The 24,312-nt window shown below is 44.9% G+C and overlaps 1 protein-coding gene across 1 annotated transcript in view; it reads right to left on the reverse strand.

The window, feature by feature from the left end:
- The window catches only part of AMOTL1 (angiomotin like 1), a 116,161-nt gene that overhangs the window by 63,363 nt on the left and 28,486 nt on the right, over positions 1-24,312 (reverse strand). Inside the window, exon 3 of the mRNA XM_047072321.1 lies at positions 2,934-3,083. Within this exon, the coding sequence (XP_046928277.1) occupies positions 2,934-3,083 (150 nt within the window). The remainder of the gene's footprint in view (positions 1-2,933; positions 3,084-24,312) is intronic.

Consider the following 24,312-nt stretch of genomic DNA (forward strand, 5'->3'; position numbering starts at 1 on the left):
AAATTCTCTCCATACGTTATTTTGTTTATTCCACATAAAATCGTATGAGGCACATAAAATCATACGACACAGATATCCATTTCCCCTATCTTACAGATGAGGAGGGAGGTTCAGAGAAGTCAATGACAGATGTCACAGGAGCAGCAAAGGCCAGAACCAGGACCTGACTCATTCTACAACAAAATCTGTGTTCATTCCACAACACTGCAAAGCCCTTGGTGTCTCATACCCAGACAATTCCAGCAGCCTCCTTATCTAGTTCTCTGACACGCCTCTCATTCCCACCTCCAAACCCACCCCTTAGACCTCAACCTATCTTCCACATTACCCTGAAAGACTGTTTGAATAGGAAAACCTAATAATATCACTCCCCTGCACAAGATTCCTCAGGGGTTAGTTACCAGATGAAACTGACATTCTACCCTAGGATGTAGCAGGTATGGCCTTACTTATCCAGCAACAGTGCAGGCCACCAGCACTTAAGACCACGTACTTCCCAGACATGTCAGTTCCCTCCTGCCTCTAGGCCTTGGCTCCCTCTCCCTAGAAAGGTGCACCTCACCATGTCTCCTTGGGACATTCCTAGACGTGCTGTACGTGATAGCTTCACAGCTGCCTCTGAGTTAATCGTGTCCTTCTGCAGCCCAGCAGGCTTGAAGCCCTCCTTCTCCTAAGTCCCACTCCATTTGTCAATATCACCATTACAGCAATTATCACGTAGATGGAAATGGTTTATTTACACAAGACTCTCAGCTTCTTCAAGGCAAGGATCATGCCACCTCATCTGGCTCTCCCTAGTGCGCAATCCAGGGAAGCACATAATGGGGGAGCAAACATTTAACCAGCAAAGAATACCTAATGAATGCCAAGAAATATACAATGTATCCATCTCACAACAATACTAATAAGTAGTGTACTGAGGAAATTATACAGCATGAGGACAGTAAAAGTTCTAGCTCTTACTACCGGCATGACCTTGAGCAAATCGTTTACTGTCTCTGAGCTCAATCTCCTCTGCAAATTGGCAGAACAGAACTCGACCATCTCCAAACAGCCTCAGTTCTACAATTCCATGCAATGATGGCTCTGTGTTTCTATATGTACACAGAACACATCATCTCCCCTCAAAACATCTTTCTTCCCCAAGGTTGCCTCTTTGTTTTGTGGGTTTCTTTTTTTTTTCTCTAAGTGACATCCTTATCATCTATGAGTCATCCAGATAGAAATTTCAGATGAACTTTTGGCCCTTTGTCTCCTTTTCTCCCCACATTTGATCAACTGCCAAGCTGGTTTTTCTCAGTCCACAGTGAAATGAGAAAAAATAAAGGTGGTGGGGTATGCTTACAAAATATATAGATATACGTATATTTGCACATACACATGTGCATATATATATACAGATATATGTCATTGGCTTTGTGCCTTTTTTTGGCATGGGCTGTCAAGGGTTACATCACTTTTACTCTTTTTGGCATTAAAATATGAGAAAAGGTGGCACTAGATGACATTTTTAGTGTCTCTGAGACAGCAAAAGACCGCAACCCTAACTTCTATGCCCTCAGCCACGTCCTGGGTTTGGGCTCTCCTTACCACTTGCCTAGATGTCCTGAATAGCCTCCTAACATCACTTGCCTCTGATCTCTTTCTTCGATCCACACTACATTTCTTATCTGTCTTCTTCTACTAGAATTCAAGAACCGGACAGCAAAACTTTATCTGTTAATATTCACCTGCTGTATCTCCAGTGCCTATAATACAACCCTGACACACAGAAGGCATTCAGAAAATACCTGCCCAGCAAATTCAAAAACTCTGCAGGCTGGTTCCTAAAGCTCAGCTCTGATCATATCACTCTGCCTCGCCCCCACAATCCCAAATCACACCTGTGAGATCTCACGCCAGTTTTCTGGCTTCTCTGAACCTCTCTCCTCTGTAAAATGGGCAGGCTTCATATCTGCTTCGCAAGACCACATGTGCAGTAAAAGCGAACTTACTCCCTACCTTCAGAGAATGTATATTATAACTGACATATAAACCCAAAGCTCAACAATAAAAAATTTTAAACACTAAAAACAGATTATTCGAAGTCCACATAAGATGAATTGCCAAATAACTGTAATAAGCGATGAAGAGATCCATGCGGGCTGAAATGGGCCACACGTTCACTGTGCAAATCCTGACTGCCAATCTGTTACATCCATTCTGACAGGTGCCGAGGCAGAAGGTAAAGAGAGCACAGTCCTTACCCTCAGAATAACTGCTCTGAAATTTGAAAGCAAATTCAAAGAAAAATGAATGCTGTGAATAACTTGAATATAAATTTAAATAAAAATATATTTCCAAAAGAAAATGATTTTGGGGGATGAATAATAAAAGGAATGGGGTCTCATCAAGCACGAAAACTGCTGAATTCCCTTTTCATAAGCACATTTGCCAAGAACCATGAGATCCTTCCCTACAGTGATTTTAAAGATTCCCTTCCAGTTTTACCAATCTCAAAAGCCCTCAAAAATAGGCAGGAAGTTTTCATAGAGGAAACAGCTCCCTCCCTACTATAGTTTTGGATTTCTTCTGAGCTTCTGAATTATTTGCAAAAAAGAGATCAAAGTGAAAGCAGAGAAGGAAAAAAGATCCTGGGAAAGGGTACAAAAAAAGTATTTAGGAATCAGAGAAAAATTAGGGAATAAATGGTGTAGCTCTCAAGTTCCTGCAGTAAGAACCCTGCTGAGAGTCACATGATATCGTAAAATAGTCTATTGACGCCATAGCAAAACCATTAAAAATAAGGCACCTACTAATAAAGAGACAATCAATAATACAACTGGCTGATTCTTAAAGCGAGGCTAGAGAAAAAATTATGCAAAAAAAGGCTAAAAATCAGAAACATATGATCATCTTGCTTTTCCAAACCAAATGCCGGTAAAAGAACTTACCAACTTTTTCCCTGATGCCACCTTTTGCCTCCACCGTCAGAGCAGATGCCTCGCGCCTCCCAGAATAGAGCTGGAAATCTGGGAAAAAGTAGTTGGGGTCTTCTAGAATCGGGGTGGGACTACCGGAGCGGTAACAAACAGGAGAGGGTCCTGGGGAAAAAGCAACGTGCGTATTAGTGCCACCGAAGTCCTCCTCTCCCTCCTTCCTGTGTGACTCATGAGAGCCCACGAGGCATTTTCCCACATTCGACTCGGAGCTGGCTTTTTGATTCATAAAATTCCAGAGTTACCATTCAGAATTATCGCAAGGCCAGCCACCCACCAAAATGACCCATGAGGTCAGAATAACAATCTTCAAGAGACACTAAGTGAAGTCATGACGCTTTTACACAACCCGGTTCCAAGGGCAGCAGCAGCAACACTGACAAAAATCAAGCCCTCTGCAGAACTGGATGAGTCCCAAAGTTTGGGCTGGTCAAGGTGGGGGACAGAAAGGAGGGAGGTGGGGAGGCCAGCAAAGGAAATACCAAAACGGGGAGAGCAGAATACCTAAAAGATGCAGAGAGGGGTTGGCCATTTTGCTAGACCATATGTCAGCATGAGCACATCCCAGCCCAGGACAGAGCGCTCCGCTCAAGGTTTCTGGAGCCCCATGTGGCAGTGTGGGTCCGGGTCATGGGTTCCGGCCCTCTACCAAGCACCGCCTTTCCACTTTATCTCCGTCACACACAAACCAGAGTGCGCTTCCTGTTCCAATCAAATGTGACACAGTACTCAATCCTATGGGCACTGAACATGAGATACCACTACAATAACACTGATAGGCACATACAACATCGTGGGAACACTCAGCAGCCCGGCCCCTGCTCTCTTCCCTCCTCGCACTGACTTCTCTGCTTGGACACCACATTTAAGGCTCTTTTTGGCAAAAGTAGCTTAGTTACAGGGCACCTGGGTGGCCCAGTTGGTTGATCATCCAACTCTTGATTTTGGCTCAGGTCATGATCTCACAGTTTGTGAGTTGGAGCCCCGAATTGAGCTCTGTGCTGATGGCTTAGAGCCTGCTTGGAATTCTCTCCCTCCCTCTCTCTGTGCTCCTCCCCTGTTTGCATTCTCTCTCTCTCTCTCTCTCTCTCTCTCTCTCTCTCTCTCTCTCGTTCAAAATAAATAAACCTGGGGGGGAAAAAAAGTAGCTTACTTTACTCCAGGGGAAGAATCGTGCTTTTCTTTTTAAATTAAAATCCTTGACCAAATGATAATTCCATTAGAACAAAAATGTTTTTCAGCTATAACCTCAAACTAATTTGAAAGTAATTTGAAATTTCTTGCTGGGTTTTTTTATCAGCTCTTTTCTCACAAGGCCAAAGCTAGTAGTAACTAGTTATTGAGGCCATAGATGGGGATTTAGTCATCATCTTCCTCAGTTTCTTCAACACACAAAGAAGGGTTTGCAACTCCGCTCACATATATCTTAGGCATGTGTGGACTAGAGTGAAAAAAAGAAACGTTTTGACAGCTAGGATATTTATCTTGTAAAGCTAAAATAATGTAGTAGTGCCTCTCAACCTAAAGATGAATATAAACCAAATATGAATGGTGTAGTACATGGAGATCAGTCTAACATTGTAGTTCCAATGCCTATGACATTACCTGTCAGGGTTCTCTCTTTGGCCAAACTGCAAAGACTACCCTGGAAGAAACTTGCCCCTTTCTGGGCCTCATCTTCTGCATCTATAAATCTAAAAGTCTCAGGCTAAAATTAAGAATCACAGATGACCTAGATCCTAAGGCAAATTCTGACCTGGCTTCTACTTCAGCAGGTGGAAAATGCTGGTGGAAAATTAGAGAAATGCAGGGTGCAACCCTGGCTGCCATGACAGTTGCCGAGGAACTTTTAAAATCCTAATACCCAGGCTTCCTCCAGGCCTAGTCAAGTGGAATCTCGGGGGATAGGGCCCAGGCTCCTGTATGTAAAACTCCTCAACCGATTCCAGTGTGCAGCCAAAGGTCGGATGCCCTAAGCTGGAGGGAGAACAGTGCACACTGGCAAAAATCCCCCAACACGAAAACACCTTTCTGCGCCCTCAGCCCCCCCCCCCCCACCAAATCAGCGCCAGAGAGGTGTTGAGGACCCACGTACTTCAACAAAACAAAGAGTGGTGTTTTCTCATAGTGGATCTGGGTCAGGAACGGCCACGTGCAAGCACATGTCACTTTGGGTGACACCGTCTAGTCACGGGACTATAAATTTTAAATGAAAACCGAGAGCAAGCTGCTAATGAAACTGAGGCCTAATTAAGGGTATATATGTGTACGTGTAGATGCATACAAAGGAATGCGCAGGGTGCGTGTGTGTGTTTCTGTATAGACATATGCTTGCAACCTAAGAACCTAATTAAAACCTCTACACTAAGCCATTCTCATCACCACAATGAGACAGTTAGGGACCATGAGAACAAGCCCCAAGTGGAAAACATTATGTACCTCAGGCGCCTTCTGTTGGCTGTTACTGTTAAATCGCCTCTTTTAGAGAGCAGAACCAAGATGCGGCCCCGCGTACAAGCTGGACTTAAAACAGAGGACCCTGGCTCCTAAAAGCACCAATGAGCTGCCTGAATTGCCTGCCAATATCAACCAATCAGGACGAGGCCCTTCCAACCAATCAAGATGAAGCACGTTTGGGGGCACCTGGGTGGCTCCGTCGGTTAAGCAAGGGACTCTTGATTTCCACTCACGTCATGATCTCATGGTTGGTGGGATCGAGTCCTGCGTGGGGCTCTGCAAAGAAAGTGCAGAGACTGCTTGGGATTCTCTCTCTCCCTCTCTCTCTCTGATCCTACCCTGCTTCCACACTCTCTCAAAATAAATAAGCTTACCCTGCTTGTGTGCTCTCTCTCTCAAAATAAATAAACAAATTTTAAAAAGAAAAGATGAAGTACTTTCCCCCCTTCATTAGCATATTAAGCCAGAGTGGGAACCTGAGGGGGAGTTTTCGCTCTAGAACTTTTACTCCCTTGTGTCCCAGCAGGCCAGTCTAACCACTCTCTGTTAGTGCTGGGTCTCCTTCAGCTCAAGCTGTAGCCCCAGTAGAGCCTTGCCTGTGCCTTTGATTTTGGGGTCCAGCCTCAAGTTTCTATCCTTGTGGAGCCCCAAGAACCCGACCCCAGTAACAACACTGGTACAAATTGATTTTCCACATCTTTATCCAATGGCCTGCCACATGAGAACAGGTTCAAGGGCTCCGGGCCAGAGAGCATATAGAGATACATATCTACTATCATTTAAGGCTTCTTTCTTTTTGTACGCTGGGGTGTCCCACACATTCTTGGAGAGTTACGTTCCCACCGCTGCCCCCACTCCTAGGAGCTGAAGAAAGAAAAGCCCAGCAGATGAGCAGACGGCCTGGCAGGCAGACAGGCCTGGTATCATAGCTCCACCGAGAGAACCAAGAGAAGCTCCCAGCACTGACATACCCTACCGGGCTCGTGCTATTTGTGGCTTCGTCACCTATAAGACAAGGTAAAATGACAAGAATGTGTGTCACTGGGTCTGCATCAGATTGCTGGGCTGCAGAGCAAAAATGCAAGGGAGGCCTCGCCCTTAATCCCACAGACACATAATCCTTCCCTGCCTATTGTAGTTCAGAATCTCCACTAGGAACTCGTTATGGCACAGAGCGTGTCTGTTTTCTTATGCGAAACGCAGGGTACAAGATCTACCCAATGGGGTAGTTCAGAATCTCCACTAGGAACTCGTTATGGCACAGAGCGTGTCTGTTTTCTTATGCGAAACGCAGGGTACAAGATCTACCCAATGGGGTCAAGGCTCTCTGACATGAGAAACTGGAAGTAAACATGTGACTTATGTTACACGACATAGGACAACATATGAGGGGGAATGCTGTTGGCTTTGTTAGCGTTCTCCACACCCAGGAGCAAAACTAGAAGCCACAGACACTCCCAGATACCACTCCCACCCAGGAAGCCCCGCCTCTAGGGCGTGGCTCCGGCCCAGGGGCTCAGGAACAGGGCGTATTTTAGGGCAGCACGCAGCCAATCAAGGATCCTGCTCCAAGGTGTGTGATAGGCACATGCCGTAGCCCCAGGGGCTTCCTAAAGACTGTTTCCACACCGGGTCCTCCTGACTTACCAATTTGCAGTCACCTGCTTCTTTCAAACCAGTCCTTGTCCCAGAACTATCACTGACAGCTTTAGTCTGCATGGGGAAACCGGCAAAAGCAATGGAAAACCAGCTAAGGCCAGTGTAAAGGAGTCCCCCGTCTACAGGGCCCCCTTCTGGCAGCTCCTATGGCTCGTGCCCTGAAGGAAAGCCAGGGATCTGTTCGTGCTGCACTCCACAAAGGGTGAGGGTCTGGAATTCTGCTTTGAGGGGTCACCATTCCTGCCTCATGGTGACTGTGATCCATCTCACCAAGAACGGTCCCTTCGTTATAAACCCTGCGTGTCACGTGTCGACAAGAAGAATCTTTTGCTTCTATGAGCGTGACTGCTTATTTCTAAAAGTGCTGAAGCTTCCTTCCCATTATGGTTTTATGCTGTTACTTTCTCTGTAACCGTCCAGAGGCCTTTAGGTAATGTGACCCTGAACAAGACTTTTTGTTTTCCTTACTCAATACAGCACTAACAAAGGGCATCACTGTCGAAGTTAAAATGAATTAAGGTAAAATGAAGTGAGCCTTCTGGGGTGGGCACGGGGCGCAGAAACCTGGCGATCGCCTCTCATCTGCTCCACCTCCATTGTAGCTAGTTCCTTCCCTAAGATCAGATCGTGAATCTGTCAAGAGGCTAATGTAACAGGCTCAGAAGTGTCCTTTGCGTTTAAACACCGGAGGACGCTCAAATTGCCACCCTATCATCATCCAACACTCGCAGAACTAGGAAAGCTCCTGTCCTCAAATCCCACTTCTGGAAGGCCACTAGCTTGCACATAACTGTTTTGGCGAGGGTCTCAAGTTCAAATTTTGCTTCGTTTTCAAGGCCGCCTGCCATCTGGCTGCTCCTCTGCTGTCAACAGCCTGGGTGCTCTACTCAGCATCCCAGTGTCCCGTGACCATGTCACCCCCATTTTCCAGGTTCCAGCCGGGAATGCCTTCTGCCTGCACACTCCTCTCCCCAGGTCCTTTACCGTTCACCCCAACAAACCTCTTCACTCCACCTCCTGTAGACAACCCCCCCCCCCCCACACACACACACACTGGCCTTCCTTCCCTCACCTAGGGTACCGGTTATGATGTGAGCTCACAACTTAGCATTTAAGCATCAACTGCCTTTTTTTTTTTTTTTTTTTTTTTTGTAAGAGGCTCCAACGCTGGGTGGGGCTTGAACTCAAGACCCCAAGATCAAGACCTGAGCTGAGATCAAGAGTCAGACGCTTAACAAACTGAGCCACACAGGTGCCCTCCAACTGTCTCGTATTTTATAGCAGCCATTTAATATAGTCTGGTGCCACCGTCCTGGGGAAGCTGGAAGGCAGGCACCACCCACATACTTGCCACTTTCTGCAAGGAGGATGTGTAAGGGATACCCCTCCTACTACTTGCTGGCCAATGCAGAACACCGCACCGTCCTCTGGAATAGGCCCAAGTTTAAGGAAAGGTCAAAGATCCCCCCAAAGCCAGTCTCCGGGAGTTCCCCATGACCCCTTGCACTTTTCCTTAAATGAGGGCATGTTCCTTTAAATGTTCCATTAAGTGTTCCCTAACATGAGGGGGGCACTTGCTTTCCCCTGCAGGCCAGAGGCCCATTCCTCAAACCCTCCACTAACTGCAAAACAACTCCCAGGTGTTCTTTCCCCAAAGCCCAAAACTTTCTCCCAGGCCCACCTAATCCAAACCCCCTAATGCATTTAAAAACCACTTCACCCTTTAGATTAGTCTAGCCTCCTATAACTTTGTAACAGAAATTTTAAACATAGCAACAAACAATCCTGTGGCCTCTACCTTCCCTTTCAAAGAGCTAAGGAATTTGCTGAGTGTGCCAGCCGCCTCAAAGTTAAATGTAAGCAACCAAGCCTTTTGATTCTGGCAGAACTGGAGGTTTTTCCGGGGGGAGTGGAATACTCTGCTCAGGGAGACAGATGCCCTAGGAAACAATGTTTTGAAGCGGCCTGGAGAACCCATGACCAGTGCCTGAAAAATAAAGGCAAGTCTGTTCACAAGTACTCTTGCGAAACCCAGCTAGCCCAGGTGGGTTGGCCAGTTCACACTCCAGGAGCCTGAGACCTGAGTGCAGAAGCACGGACAGGTCAGGGAACCCTCTTCTAGGAATACGTGCCGGCAACACACGTTTTTAAACAGGAAACAGGAATCTCCACGCACTGGAATATCTCTTTCACCCAAGGAACCATTATTTGAAACCCAAGACGGGGACGGAGAGAGGTGGGAGGGAGGAAGGTTTCCAAGATTCCCAACCCCTAAAGTCCACCTCAGCACCCAGTGTGAATTCTGATCCCCGGACCAATCTTGTCTATTGTGGCGAACAAATAAAATAATAAATACACTAATAGCTATTTAATTTAGACTTTCTCGAAGTGGAACTTGTGATTAACTTTAAAGGCAAGCTTAACTTGGTAATGCTTTTTTAGGAATATTGGAGACATCATCAGTGGGAACCAAAATGCGGAATGTATGCTTACCCTTTCAAGTAACAATGCAGTCAACAGAGCACTGTGCTAGGAGCTCTAAATACAAGAAATGAGTAAGACTGTCCTTGGCCTCAGGAGATCATGCTCTAGTTCTGGAGACCAACGTGCACACGTGCACACCCAAATTTCCTTGCAGAGTAAGTGCTCGACTAAAGGGACACAAAGCTTTGGGGGCCCAGAAGTAATCCATCACTACCTGTCGATTAGGGAGGTGATAGCAAGCTGAAATGACAAGAAGAAAGAGACAGGTGAGCTGAGCAGAAAAAAGTGAGGAGGATATCAACCTGCTGTGGGGTGAGGAGAGGGTGCTAAGAAGGAGAGATCAACACAGCGAGGTAAAAGGAGAAGCACAGGGATTGAGTCATGAAAGTGTTTCATCTTGGGCGCCTGGGTGGCTCAGTCAGCTAAGCATCTGACTCTTGGTTACGGCTCAGGTCGTGATCGCACAGTTTATGGGTTGGAGCCCCGTGTTGGACTCCGTGCCGGTGGCGTGGAGCCTGCTTGAGATTCTCTCCCTCTTTCTCTCTCTGCCCCTTCCTGGCTCGTGCTTTCTCTCTCTCTCTCGAAAATAAAACAAACATTAAAAAAAGAAGAAGAAGAAAGTATTTCATCTCTTTAAGGAATGGAGAGTTCAGTGTCACTTGGATATGGGTAAGGAGGAGGATGACTCAGAAGCCAGTATTTAAGGGAGCTTTTTAATAAACTTTTTAAATTTTAGTTCATTATTTTCGTAACACTAGAGAAATGCAAAATAATTTCGAAAATAGGTGATTCAACTACCTAGCATGTTCCTGAGAGTCAATCACAAAACTCTAAAATACTTTCAGTGTTAGGAAACCCTGAACTCACTGTGTAAACCTTGGGGGTAGGTTCTGGCTCCCATCACAGAAGCCAAAAGTACCCTTCTCTGTTCTAGCAGCAAGAACAGCCTAAGCTCAAGTCAACTGGATATTCTAGCCAAAGACTGTGAGTCTTGAGGAAAGGACACAGGGACAAAAGGTGCAGGTAAGTTACCTGTGGTAACAGTATCACCAGGAGTTCCAGGAGCATCGGTCCTCACAAGACAAACACCGTGTCCCCGGCTGGGTTCCTGGTGTATTTTCACCTAGGTTCCTGCCCATTTTCTGGGCCTTCCTGTTAATATGTGAGCTGCCTAATATACTTCCAATAAATTCCTCTTTTGCTTAAGTTAGCCGAAGTCACTTTGTGCTTATAATCAAGCACTTCTGATAGAGACTTACATTTAAAAAAAATTAATTGTTCTGACCCCCATCATAAAAACTCAGCATTGTCTGTATCCTAAGTACTACATGACTTAGCACAATCTGCCTTGTTGCCCCAAATACCCTTTGCACAAACCCCAAAGAAATACTTGTGATCCCTCAAAGGTTCCTTCGTCTGGAAGGTCTTTCTCACCAAGTCGGAAAACTCTTTCCTTGGCACATACTCAATGCTCAAATATGTATGCTGACGGGGCGCCTGGGTGGCTCAGTCAGTTAAGCATCTGACTTTGACTCAAGTCATGATCTCACAGTTCGTGGGTTCAAGCCCTGCACTGGGCTCTGTGCTGACAGCTCAGAGGCTGGAGCCTGCTTAGGATTCTGTGACTCCCTCTCTCTCTCTGATCCTCCCCAGCTAGTGCTCTCTCTCTCTTTCTAAATAATAAATAAACATTAAATTATATGTGTGTGTGTGTGTGTGTGTGTGTGCGTGCACACTGTCTGAAAGTTTTCTGAAGCTCTATCTAGTGCCACTTCCTCTGGGAAGTCATCTACCCCTTGCCCCCCGAATGTTTATATGCCACTCATCTGTGCTCCCATCACATTCCATGCATGTTTCTGCCACTATTAAACTGCCTATGTATTTAGTTCGTCTTTTTCTCTCCCTGTTAACTCGTAAGTTGATCAGCAGCAGAAGACCATATCTTATTCACCTTTGTCTCTCCAGTGTCTAGCAGAAATAAAATCACAGTAAGAGCTCCAAACATGTTTATTGAATCAATGAATCATCTGCATATGTTCACAGTACGTGCTAGTTTCTAGCACATAATGGGCACTCAATAAATATATATTGATGGAATTAAGATACATTTTTAAGTAACCAGTTATAAGCATATTCTTAATTCTACAGAAAGTAGCTCAAAGATGATTCTGTCTCTTTCAAACCAATCAGGAGACCAAGGCTTGGTAAAAGCTACTGGGGAACAAAAACGAGAGAAAGCCACCTAGTGCTAAAACACGTTAATTACAACCATACTATGATCCATTTCCTGTAGGGGCTCTGTCCACGATTCTCAAGTGACATCACAGGGAGTCTGCACAGGGAGAACACAAGCCAGCTCTTAGAGGAAGGTGCTCTTTCATTCTGCTCAACCCCTGCAGGTGAGCCCTGTGTCCTGGGACTGTGCCCTAAATGCAGGCTTTGGCGCGTGCTTCTTCAAAAGGTCTGGGAGCAGGACCAGAGTCAACAGACCTCTCTCTCTGGGGGTGCCCAGTCACCCACCATAAGAAGAAGGAATCATCCTAGTCCCTACCTATCACGCAGAGTCACCACAAGCACACATGAGTATCCCATGAGAAAAAGATTTTATCTACAAAGAGAAAATCATCTTTTAATTTTGGATTTTAACATAAAATCCAAAGGCTGGTTAACTACCTTGACTCAAATTGTACATAATATCATAATTTTTATTTCAGGTAGATATATTTGGTAGTTAACCTATCTAAAACTAGAAGTACCTGGACTCCAGAAATTCTTTACTTCAGATAACTTAAAAAAAATTTTTTTATCAAGATATGCTTGACATTGAAAATGATGTACATGTTTAGGGGCATCTGGGTGGCACAGTGGATTAAGCGTTTGACTCTTGATTTTGGCTCAGGTTATGATCTCTTGGTTCATGAAATTGCACCCAGCGTCGGGCTCTGCACTGGCAGCATGGGACCTGCTTGGGATTCTCTCTCTCCCTCTCCCTCTGTCCCTCTCCTGCTCACACACTCTCTCTCTCTCTCAAAATAAATATTTTTTTTAAAAAAATGGATAATTTAAAAAATGTACACATTTAACATAGAAACTTGTCGAGTTTGGGGATAAGTATCCACACATGAAGCCGTCACCATCATCGAGACCACAGATATACCCATCACCTCTCTAAGTCCTCTCCCACCTCCTTTATTAATATGTGTGCGTGTGATAAGAATATTTAACATACTATCTACCCTCTTAGCATGTTTTAAGCATAAAAAATACAGTATTGTTAGCTACAGGCACTACAGTATATAGTCGATCTCTAGAACTATGCACTCAGGTGCGTTTTAATAACTAAGCCCTATATTTAATTAAATAAGTGAAACTTCAATAATCTTTAATCAATTTCAGGACCAGAAACGTATTCGTTTGGGTGGCCCTGGCATACATTATGTTCCCATTGAAAAAAAAAAAACTTACTGGCATGTGAGCTCCATTGCTTTCAAATGTGTTTCTATCACTGCAGGCAGACAGTAAGTACTTAATCTTTTCTGAACAAAGGAAAACAAACAGGATGAGAAACCTTAAAATAAACCCCAAGACACAAGATGGCAACATGAATGCATAATTATGCTTCTCAAGGCTCCCTCTCTGAGCCACAGAGGACAAGAGCAGCTCAGACCTGCCATCAGGTTCCTTCCCTGTCTCCTTACACTCCTGCCCTCCCCGTCTCCTTACACTCACTGTGTCTTCTTGTACTCACCTCCCTCAGGAGTCAATGTTGACTCATAACTGGACACGATAATTCAAATCAACCAATGTTCCCCCAAAACTGAACATCCCTTTAGTAATAAGAGTATAATCAATAGTAGAAGGAGCTACCACTTGTTGAGGGCCTATTGAATGTAGGGACGATATAAAAATAATCATGTGTAATTGTCAACACCCTATTTCTGTTTTGTAGATAGGGACTAGGCTCACAGTGGTTAAGTAATGCCCAGAGGCCCAGAGCTAGCCAGCAGCACAGACAAAATCAAAGCTTTTTTTGCAACGTCATTCTGCCTTCCAAAAATTCCGCAATAACGCACACTTAATTGAGTCCTCTTTTCCTGACTAATTTCTTACATTAAAATCAGGAGAGTTTTGGGGCGCCTGGATGGCTCAGTCGGTAAGCGTCTGACTTCAGGGCGTTCAAGCCCCGCATCGGGCTCTGTGCTGACAGCTCAGAGCCTAGAGCCTGCTTCGGATTCTGTGTCTCCCTCTCTCTCTCTGCTCCTCCCCCACTCACACTCTGTCTCTCTCTCAAAAATAAATTTAAAAAAATTTTTTTCTTTAATTTTAAATCAGGAGAGTTTTAATGATACGCTCTTGCTTGTGGGCAACGGGGAAAGGTATTAGGAAAGTTTTTCTCGGACTATATGAGGCAGAGAAGCATCCAGAACTATTTCATTTGTGCTCTTTTTCACAAAAGCTTCAAGTAATAATAGCACGCTCTCTGCCAATCACCAGACCACCAAGGCACTTGATGAAGCTACCCCTCCCCATCCCTTCCGTTGACCACGTATTAGTTTCACGATGGTGTCTCCACTTTAACAGTGGATCCCAAGGCTGTGCTGTGTCAGTCACCTGTGCTACGTGTTAAAAATGTCACTTCCAGGGGCGACTGGGTGGCTCCGTCGGTTAAGCGTCTGACTTCGGCTCAGGTCACGATCTCGCGGTCCCCATGAGTTCGAGCCCCGCGTCGGGCTCTGTGCTGACTGCTCAGAGCCTGGACCCTGTTTGAGATTCTGTGTCTCCCTCTCTCTCTGACCCTCCCCCGTTCATGCTCTGTCTCTCTCTGTCTCAAAAATAAATAAACGTTAAAAAAAAATTAAAAAAAAAAAAATGTCACTTCCAAGCTCCATGTCAGGCCTGTCGGGATCTCCACATGTGCAGACCAAATGTATTTTGGCCTCACTTGACAGCTGATTTGAATACAGAGTCACGTCTAGGAGGCTTACGCTTCTCTGCCATACAAGTTCTGATATGACACATGCACTCCAAAAAAGTTGTGATAAACTGAAATCTTGTCCATCAATCACACTTGAAGCCAAAACATGACGGATCTGATGAACGCAAACGGATGAGTAAACAACTCTTCCTAAAACAAACAAACCAATCAACCTGAATCGGTTCTTCTGGTAAAGAATTCTTTGTGTAAATGTGTTACTTTTTCATAAATTCAGAGTAAAGTCAGCAATTGTAGTGCCCTTCTAATTGCTAACCTGAATGACCAGGTAAGGGAATATGGCTATTTCAGCTATATCTCAAGTATTGTTCTAAAGACACAATAAAGCGATTATACCAAAAAATACATCCAGGGGCACCTGGGTGGCTCAGTGGGTTAAGCGGCCAACTTCGGCTCAGGTCATGAGCTCACTGTCTGTGGGTTTGAGCCCCGCATCGGGCTCTGTGCTGACAGCTCAGAGCCTGGAGCCTGCTTCGGATTCTGTGTCTCCCTTCTCTCTCTGCCCCTCCCCTGCTCGCGCTCTGCCTCTCTGTCTCTCTCAAAAATAAATAAACATTTAAAAAAAATTAAAAACAAAGATATCTAATTCAACATGATAAGATAAAGCCTGAGAAAATGCCTACCATATTACAAGACAAATGCTTGCTAAATCTGAAACTCAAAAATCACACAGCCACTACGTCACAGTCATGTAAGATAAGCAGCTAATTTTACAGGGAAGGAAGGCATAGAACATAACATTCATCGAGCAATACATGGTACCAACATCATCTCAGGTAATTCTCACATCTCTGAGAATTAGGCCTCATTATCTCCTTTTTACCTAAACATAAACATAAATGACACGCTCTGGCTCACACAGCTCACAGCCATAAGGCTGAGACGCAAATTCGGTTTTGACTGTTCCAAAGCATTCCACGGAATTTAAGCGGTATTTTAAAACACCTAGGTACTTGTGGTAGTATTTGGTTTCTTATAATTCCTATACGTTACAAAAGATCATGGGTCTGGTGAACTTGATTGGCAGCAAAATGCAGAAGCACTCACTAATTCATCCATCTGTCAATCCATCCGTCCGTGCTTTCAATCACTCATTCATTCCACAAACATCTGTGACATTAAGCATCTGCCAGGGGAAAGATAGTGCCCGGTATGGGAACCCAAATCTGCCAGGCCAGACTTCTAAGGCAGACAACTGCCCAACAGTGGCCCAATGCGGTGATGCAGGCAAGCTCAAGGTAGCACGGACTGGCGAGCAGGGACACCAGTGTTCAGGTCCGTCTCGGGACACGCACACCTAGATCTGTAACTGTGCTAAGGGGCTATGCTTACCTCTTTCTTCTCTTAGGCCTCAATGCTTTGGATCATGGACCTCTCTAAAACAATCTGTCAAGAGCTACATAGTTTCTCCCTAGGTCTAAAAGAACGCATACACACTGATTTCGTGGCATTCACAACTCTACGAGGATTATCCTCACTTCTCAGGTGCAGATACTAAGGCACTGAGAATAACTTGCACAATTAGTAAAGGGCAAAACCAGGATTCAAAGCCAGATGGTCTGGCCCCAGAGCGTGCAGTGTTTACCACTACACCAACGGTCTTCAACCTTTTTCGTTTCAGGACCTCTTTACAGAGGGCCCAATAAGCTTTTGTTTCTGTGAGCCGTATCTATCCCTCGTTACCATATCAGAAATGGAAACTGAGAAATCTTAAAATATATGCTAATTCATTTCAAAACAACAATAGTGGACCCATTCTCAGTTACACGAAACATTTTTATGAAAACTCATTTCTAAGACAAAAGGCAGTGCGAACAGTATTATTTTACAATTTTGCAAATTTCTTTAAGGTAAGGCTTACTAGACTGCTGGATTTTCATATCTGTTCCTGTTCCAGATCAAGGAAATGTGGCCTCATTCGAACGTGTACTTGGAAAAAGGAGGAGTATTATGATAGCCATTCCAGATCATTGTGACTGTTCTTTGAAGCTACACCAAAAGTCAACAAGTACTAATTTCTTTTTTTTTTTTAATGTTTATTCATTTTTGAGAGACACAGAGAGACAGAGCTGTCAGCACAGAGCCCGACATGGGGCTCGAACTCATGAACCATGAGATCATGACCTGAGCTGAAGTCAGATGCTTAACTGACTGAGCCACCCAGGTGCCCCAACAAGTACTAATTTCTTAAAGGTGGTTGCAGTATGAACTATAAAACTGTATCAGTGATCCTGCCTTGGATATTCCTCTATATTCTAGTACATTAAAATCTACTGGTCCATCTCTCACTTTGGAGGGAGTTCTCTTTTCCATGATTTCATAATTTCATACATTGGTCATTTGGAAAATCATGGTTCACTGCACCATGCAAATCCTCCACACATGCAAATTTTTCAAGTATATAATATCAACAAAATCACCTTTGTTAATATACAATGGATTGCAATCGTCAGGAAAGTCTTTGGCATTTTAGGAAGTTGTCAAGTGCACAGTGGCAAATCCAAGTTTTCGAAAATTCCAGTTTTTCCTGGAAAGCCTGAGTTTTATCACTGGCAACAAAGAGTGTCCATTGGTTTTCTTAAAGTGAAGGCTCCCTTCACTCGTTTTTGAGAAAACATCTAGCAAATACCCAATAAACCAAGAACTCGGAATTACCACGGTTTGTGGGTCATTCTCTCAACTACAAATGGCATCCCACGAGAAGAGCCTTTAGCTAAGCTCCCCGCCTCGGTTTGCAGCAGGAGCACATCCTGTGTGCTTTCCATTTCATCATGAGAGGCATTAAAAAGGTGCACCTGAGTTTGGAGATTTACTACCGTGTGTGCTGGTAAGGGGCAGACAGACCACTGGTACAGTCAGTGCCCTTGCCTTGATCCATGCAAAGTTCTCCCCAGCACTGCTTTCATACCATCAGTACAAATGTCAGTACGGTGGTCATGTGTCTTCGTGTTATTATGAAGATCGTGTTTTGGTCTCAGGAACCCCCCAGGGCTCCAGGGAGCACACTTTGAGAAACATGGCTTTCCATTCTATAGCCTCTTCTGTGGGGAAGGGACCAAAAGTCATGAAACTGAAAAAGAACTTTAAGATGAAAATGGCTGCAAAACCAGCTATAACTGAGAGGGAGTTGCCTCCCCGCCTGGGCAAAGAGAGGTGCCTGCGGCCCCTGGAAGTGGGGAGCCTTGAAGGGACACAGAGACCCTTTGATGTGAAGCACGGCTTGAACTCTACCTGTCAGACCAACGGACTCCAATAACTAAAGAAAATGTATCAGAGGAGAGGCAGCAGCCTCTCTAGAAAACACCTGCCCGTGAATACACCTTCTTGCCCTTGAGGGATTTTTATAAAAGGGAATACAAATCAACAATGATATTTCCCCAGAGGAAAAGGCTCCATGAGATTACTTTTAGGAGGTGGGGAGAAAAGAAACTGTAATAACTTGCCCGGCAGGAAGTCAGGCAATGCTGGGACAAAAGGAAGGATGTTAAGACATGATGACGGAAGAGAAGACAGCGATGCTATTAAGCCAAAAGACCAAAGTATTAAAAGATTTAAAGAAACAACAAAGGTAGAGGAGACAACAGCCACCAGATGGAAAGGGGGAAAAACGGGCCAATTTGTTTTGATTTGTTTTGGCAAATCTGCTTCTTAAACAATCTAAGAATCCAGGCTCTGTGAGCAAACGAGTTAACTTCTTGCTTCCTTTCACCTTATCAGTTAAGGGAGACAGTAATTGGACCTCCTACTTAGGGCCGTTATAAAGATTACACACGATAATGCAAAGGGCTATGAATGGTATTCCAGCACATAATAAGTGCTCAGTAAATTTTAGCTTTTTTTTTTTTTTTAATCGGAGTGGGGAAATGGAACAGGAATCAACGATATAAAATTCCCTTTCAAGAAATGATCAAATCCGTGAGCTTTTTAAAAACAGCAAGATGCTCAAGCAGATCAAAGAGGAAGACATTTAAAGTTTTGTCAGACTGTTCAGCTGATTGACAAACTAGACTAAAATTACACTTTCAATTTTCTAAGCACTTAGGTTGAGAAGCCTTAAAATATACAATTTCTCCAGGGCACCTGGCTGGCTCAACCCATTAAGCATCTGACTTTGTCTCAGGTCATGATCTCACAGTTGGTGCACTGGAGCCCCGCATCAGCCTGTCTGCTGTCAGCAAAGAGCCTGCTTCAGATCTTCTGTCCCCCTCTCTCTCTGCCCCTCCCCCGCTCACACTTTCTCTCTCTCTCTCTCTCTCTCAAAAATAAGCATTTAAAAAATATACAATTTCTCAGGGCGCCTGGGTGTCTCAGTTGGTTAAGCGTCTGACTTCAGCTCAGGTCATGATCTCTGTTAGCTGTGCTGACAGCTCAGAGCCTAGAGCCTGCTTCAGATTCTGTGACTCCCTCTCTCTCTGCCCCTCTCCCACTCACACACTGTCTCTCAAAAACGAATAAGTGTTAAAAAAAAAATTAAAAATATATATACACAATTTCTCTGAAAATAAGCTTAATGGTGTGTCCTACTATCACAGACCAAAATGAAAGAATACATGGTATTATCCAAAGGCTCTTCCAAAATTCCTAACTTGTCTACCACCTAGGCATACAAGTCAAGGGCTAGGTAGACCTGGAGAAGGTATCAGGTACCAGGCTCTAACCTGAATACCCTCAGCTGCCTAGGGAAACTCCTCTTCAGCCAGAAGGACAAGGGGACACTTATTAGGAGGTTACAGGGGAGTGAGTACGATTTGTCCTCTCTTCTAAGCATTACAAATAAGAAGAAATAAACCTCTCCTCTTGCTCCACGGTGAATGTTGCATAAGGAACATTTCCAGAGACTGAGAATCTCAGGTCTGAATCAAACACAAAGGTCATCACTGTAAGCATGGATTTCACTGCTGTATTGATGAGTTGTAAGCTTTGTTTAATGGAGATATATAGTTATTGATCAACACATTGCACTCAATGGTGAAAAACTGAGAGCTTTCCCTCTAAGATCAGGAAAAAGACAAGAATGTCCTCTCTCTGACCACTTTTATTCAATACGGTACTGGAAGTCCTTGCTGCAGCAATCAGGCAAGAAAAAGAAATAAAAGGCATCCAAGTTGATAAGAAGTAAAACTGTTACTATGTGCAGATGGTAAGATACTATATAGAGAAAACCCTAAAGATGCCACCAAAAAAAAAAAAAAAATTGACATGAATTCAGAAAAGTTGCAGGATAAACAGAATTAAGAGTCCGGGTTTTTGTTTTGTTTTTTTAACTTCTTAAACTGAACGAGCACACGGCACATCATGGAGTCCTAAATACTTTTTCTACATGATTAAGTAAGGCAGGCTTTGCAAACAAATCATCATGCATAATTAGCACTAATGTTCCACTGTTCTTCCCAGACTGTACAACCCCCTCAAATCAAAGAGGAAACTGAAAGGCAAATGTAGACACAATCTGTGCTGCTGCCACAGAACGTGTCTCCGATGACCCCCTGCCACACCCCCACCTGGTAACTGTCCAAGGGCTCCTCTCCCTCAGCTGGGAGAACCTACTGACTCTGATCTGGTCCTGGTTATGTGCGCCAGCTACCATTCCAGCCATGCGAGCTTCCTGAAGTTCCTCAAAAGCTCCGCAGATGAACACTGCCGTGCCATCAGACCCACCTCCCACAATCCTGCAGGACACTAAACCGCACTCAATGTAAAGAGATTTCTAGAATGAGACACCCCTGCGCTTCTCGTAATTCCTTGGTTGCATCTATAACCCTCATGCCCTCCCAAGCTCCCCATCAGGGAACTCTTCCCATGCTTCTAGAAGTCATGGTATCTGTAATTTAAACCCATTCCCTCTTAATCAGCTCACGGTGAAGATAAAATCCTTGGAAGGCGATTATAAATTGTTTCTTGTCCTCATAGCAGAACAAACGCAGTTCATTTGCCTTCTGTTTTCGAACACCGCACTCCATTACATGCCTTGTAGGATATAAATTCCATGGGGCGCAGAGGGCAGATATCCCAGGCCTAGTCCAGTTCCAGGCACGTGACAGAGCCTCAAATGGCAGACGGAGAACTGCATCTTTCCACTGTAGCAAATGTTCCACCTCAGTATGGACTTGTGTGGTCCAGAGTCACTCAAGGCTCTGCATCCCAATGTCTGCCTAATGTATAGTCTGCCCCAAAATGAGAAATGTCATGCTCCCTGAGGTTCAACATGTACCTTCCTTAAGAGAAGCTGAAAATATTTCAAAGTAGCTTCAATTAGAAGATTCGTGACTACTGCCTAACTACGAAACTTAACACTACAAAATCTGTTCACTTTACGAGCAAGTTTAATTACACATAACACATTGTACGTTCTTAAACTAATAAAGTGATCTTAGTCACTTAACAGAGGCCATTAAAATGTTAATATCTGCATTCATTCCAATTGTTGTCTCCCAATTCCCAGAATCCATTTTGGAGAAAGTTGAAGGTAAGAAACTTCAGACTTTCAGAAAATTTTACTTCTAAGCTCGGGACTGAGATAATCCATATCTCAGAGTAGACCTTTTTAGATCTTATAGTCTTAATTTTTTGTTTGGATGAATATTTTACAGGATCAAATCTCAAAGTCAGCTCAAGTAAACGTACTCCCCACTTTTCATGCCCCTGCCGCTCATGTATGATCTATCAGGCCAGTCTATTAGGTTTCCTAAAGGGTTATGTCCTTTAGCAAACCTCCTGCTTTTCTGACACTCCCATTATATTTAAGGTTTGTGATGCTGTTTACATTACTTCCCCAGGTCTCTTAATTTAAGCTACTGTGATTTCAGAAGGCATTTCCTTCCACTCTTCTAGATAAAGGAGCTAAATTGATGTTACATGCACTCTGCTGTGAATTTAATGCTATCTCCTAGGTACCGCATCCACTGGTTTCCAAAATTCTGAAAGCACCTTGTCTATTTCTCCTCCTCTTTTAAACCCCATTGTTCAAAAACAAGATCCCAGGCAGGCGATCTTAGGGGCCCTTCTTCCCACATCACCAGTGTGAGCAATCAACCAAACTGCAGCGAGAGTTAGAGACTGGTCCCTTGGGAAACAGGGCCTTGCCAGAGAATTCCACACCTACCCCTTTCCCTCCACCCCCCAGACAGAGGGAGCTTACTCAGAAGAAACTTGGTGCCCAGAGGCCTTCAGGGTGCAGTTCCTGTCCGGAAGGGAAAGGCCTGTCTCACACCTGCCTTCGGGGGTCACGTTCCGGGGTCACACTACCCAGAGCAGCCCTTACGGCTGAGAAGCAGCAGGTACATGTGAGATGCCTCCTTCCTCCCTGGCCCAGGGCCACAGGGCACAGCACAGCCCCACCTAAGGCAAGAAACACAGCAGCCCAGAAGACAAGGTATCTATCATCCTTGTTCTTGCTCTGCCTGTTCTGAGAAGGGTGGAGGAAAGAAGCGAAAGACAGGGTAGATGAGAAGAGGTGCGAAACAACAGAAGCAGGAAGACCTGTTGTGTGGCAAGCACGGGTTCCGTGGGGTAATGAGTGCCTCACTAGCTGGGGTGTAGATGTGCAAAGGAAGGTGAGGCACACCAGACGGATTTGGGAAGCCGACCACAGGCACCCGGATGTGAGGCAGGGAAAGGAACCTTACAGTGTACAGAACTTTCGAAGGAGGCAACAGTTAGGATGATGCAGTGTGGAACGGTATCTGAGCAAGCCCAGACACCGGCGGGGATGAGCAAAGGCCCGCCACACCCCCCCCCCTTCCCCTTGCACTGACAAAGGCTGGTTCAACAGTGGAACAGACCCAAGGCGGAGGAGTCCAGGCTGGCTCGAGATCTCCCCAGGAGAACCTCTCAGTGCTAACTCTGCACTGGCGTTTCCATTTGCTTCTCTCAAGGACCTGGGAGAATCCCAGGAACGGAATCAAGGCCACAAACATCCCTGGGAACAGCCTCCTGTAAGAGCCTGCTAACCTGGTAAACTCTACCTACTCCCGGCATACCCCAAATGCCTCGCTGACCCACCCTCCAAACGAAATGAGCCTCCAGAGATGAGGTTCAGGGGCGCCTGGGTGGCTCAGGTGGTTAAGCATCCAGCTTCGGCTCAGGTCATTATCTGACGGTTCGTGGGTTCGAGCCCTGCGTCGGGCTCTGTGCTGACAGCTCAGAGCCTGGAGCCTGCTTCGGATTCTGTGTCTCCCTCTCTACCCCTTGCCCACTCACACTCTGTCTCTCTGTCTCTTTCTCTCAAAAATAAATATTAAAAAAACAAAACAAAAAACAAATACGAGGTTCAGGTTGGCAGAGGGTTTGCCCTGTGGTCTTTTCTCCCATTCAGTCCACGCAGGACTTCAACGGGGAAGTGATTCATTTCAGTCAAAACTGTGTCACCTTCCCGTCCTATGAAGCCCCATAATGTTGCTGTCAATCAAACCGGGACTATCATGTCTCTAGCACAGCACTGACCAGTGGAACTCACTGCAATGACAGAAATAGCTGCTGGCATATGAACTGTGCCTAACAGGACTGAGGATTTTTAGTTCATTTACTTAATTAATTAACTTTGATGGCCAACATGTGGCTAGTGGTTACTGTGGCCAGTGTAGACCCAGAACCCAAAATAAAAATAGACGGGGGTCAGGGGCACCTGGGTGACTCCGTCGGTTAAGGGTCTGGCTCTTGATTTCAGCTCAGGTCATGATCTCGTGGTTCATGGGATGGAGCCCCGCATCGGGGCTTAAGATTTTCTCTCCCTCTCTCTCTGCCCTCTCCCTATCCACGCCCCCTCAAAAAAGACAAAAAACAAAAAAACAAGAAACAGACGGGGGACAGATCACATTTTCCAAAGATGCCAGAAAAAAAAAAAAAAAAAAAAAAAAAACAAAACTTCATGGAGTTGTATTTCTCTACCGTGAAGAAGTGGACTCTTAACAGTCCAGCATCTGTTCAGGCTATTTTCCAGCACTGAACCCTTCTTTGGTCATTACCACGTCCACACATCAAGTATCTATTTTGAAGGCCCTCAGAGACCCTACCCCCACCTTCCGTTTACTGCGGGAACCTTCTCCACGAAGGCCCTGCGGATTTCCTGCGGTCTTTACAAGCCCCGCAGCAGCAGTGAAATTCAGCATCAGGAGAAGCAGTTCATCCCCACGTCCAAGGATACTGTCCCGAAGGGCAATCAAGGATGCTCCAAGTAATAAATGAATTCTGAACCATGCTCTACCTTGTATTTAGTCCTTTCGTATGTGTTATCTCACTGAAGCCTCACAATCACCTTTCGATGGAAGTACTGAGTCAGCACATTCACTTTACAGAGGTTAAGTGACTTAGCCAAGGCAATATGGCTTGTGGATGGTAACAATACACCGTAACTTGGAATATCACCCGAGGAGCGAGGAGGATAAAAGACAACAGAGGGAAGGAAAAGTCGGCCTGGAAAGAGGGGAGGCACAGAAGAATGATTAGAGCCGAGCATTTGGTTATGCAGATCAATTCTTCACCTTAGAAATCAATCTAGCTCAGTCTCCGTCATTTAAACATGAACACATGCGGTTCCAAAGAGTTAAGCACCTCAGTCAAGGTCCAATGAAAAGGAGACTATGCTCTAAAATACTGGTTCCCAAAGTGTGGTCCCGGGACCAGCAGGAACAGCATCACCTGGAAACTTGTGAGAAATTCAAATTCTCAGGCCCCTCCAAGAGCTAACTGAAACAAAACTCTGGGGGCGGGGCTCGCAGACTGTTTTGTTCAAACACAGCATCA

Source organism: Lynx rufus, unplaced genomic scaffold (genome assembly GCF_022079265.1).
Source record: "Lynx rufus isolate CCGP_SWC_20201006 ecotype Redwood Valley unplaced genomic scaffold, mLynRuf1.p SCAF_9, whole genome shotgun sequence".
Classification (NCBI taxonomy): Eukaryota; Metazoa; Chordata; class Mammalia; order Carnivora; family Felidae; genus Lynx; species Lynx rufus.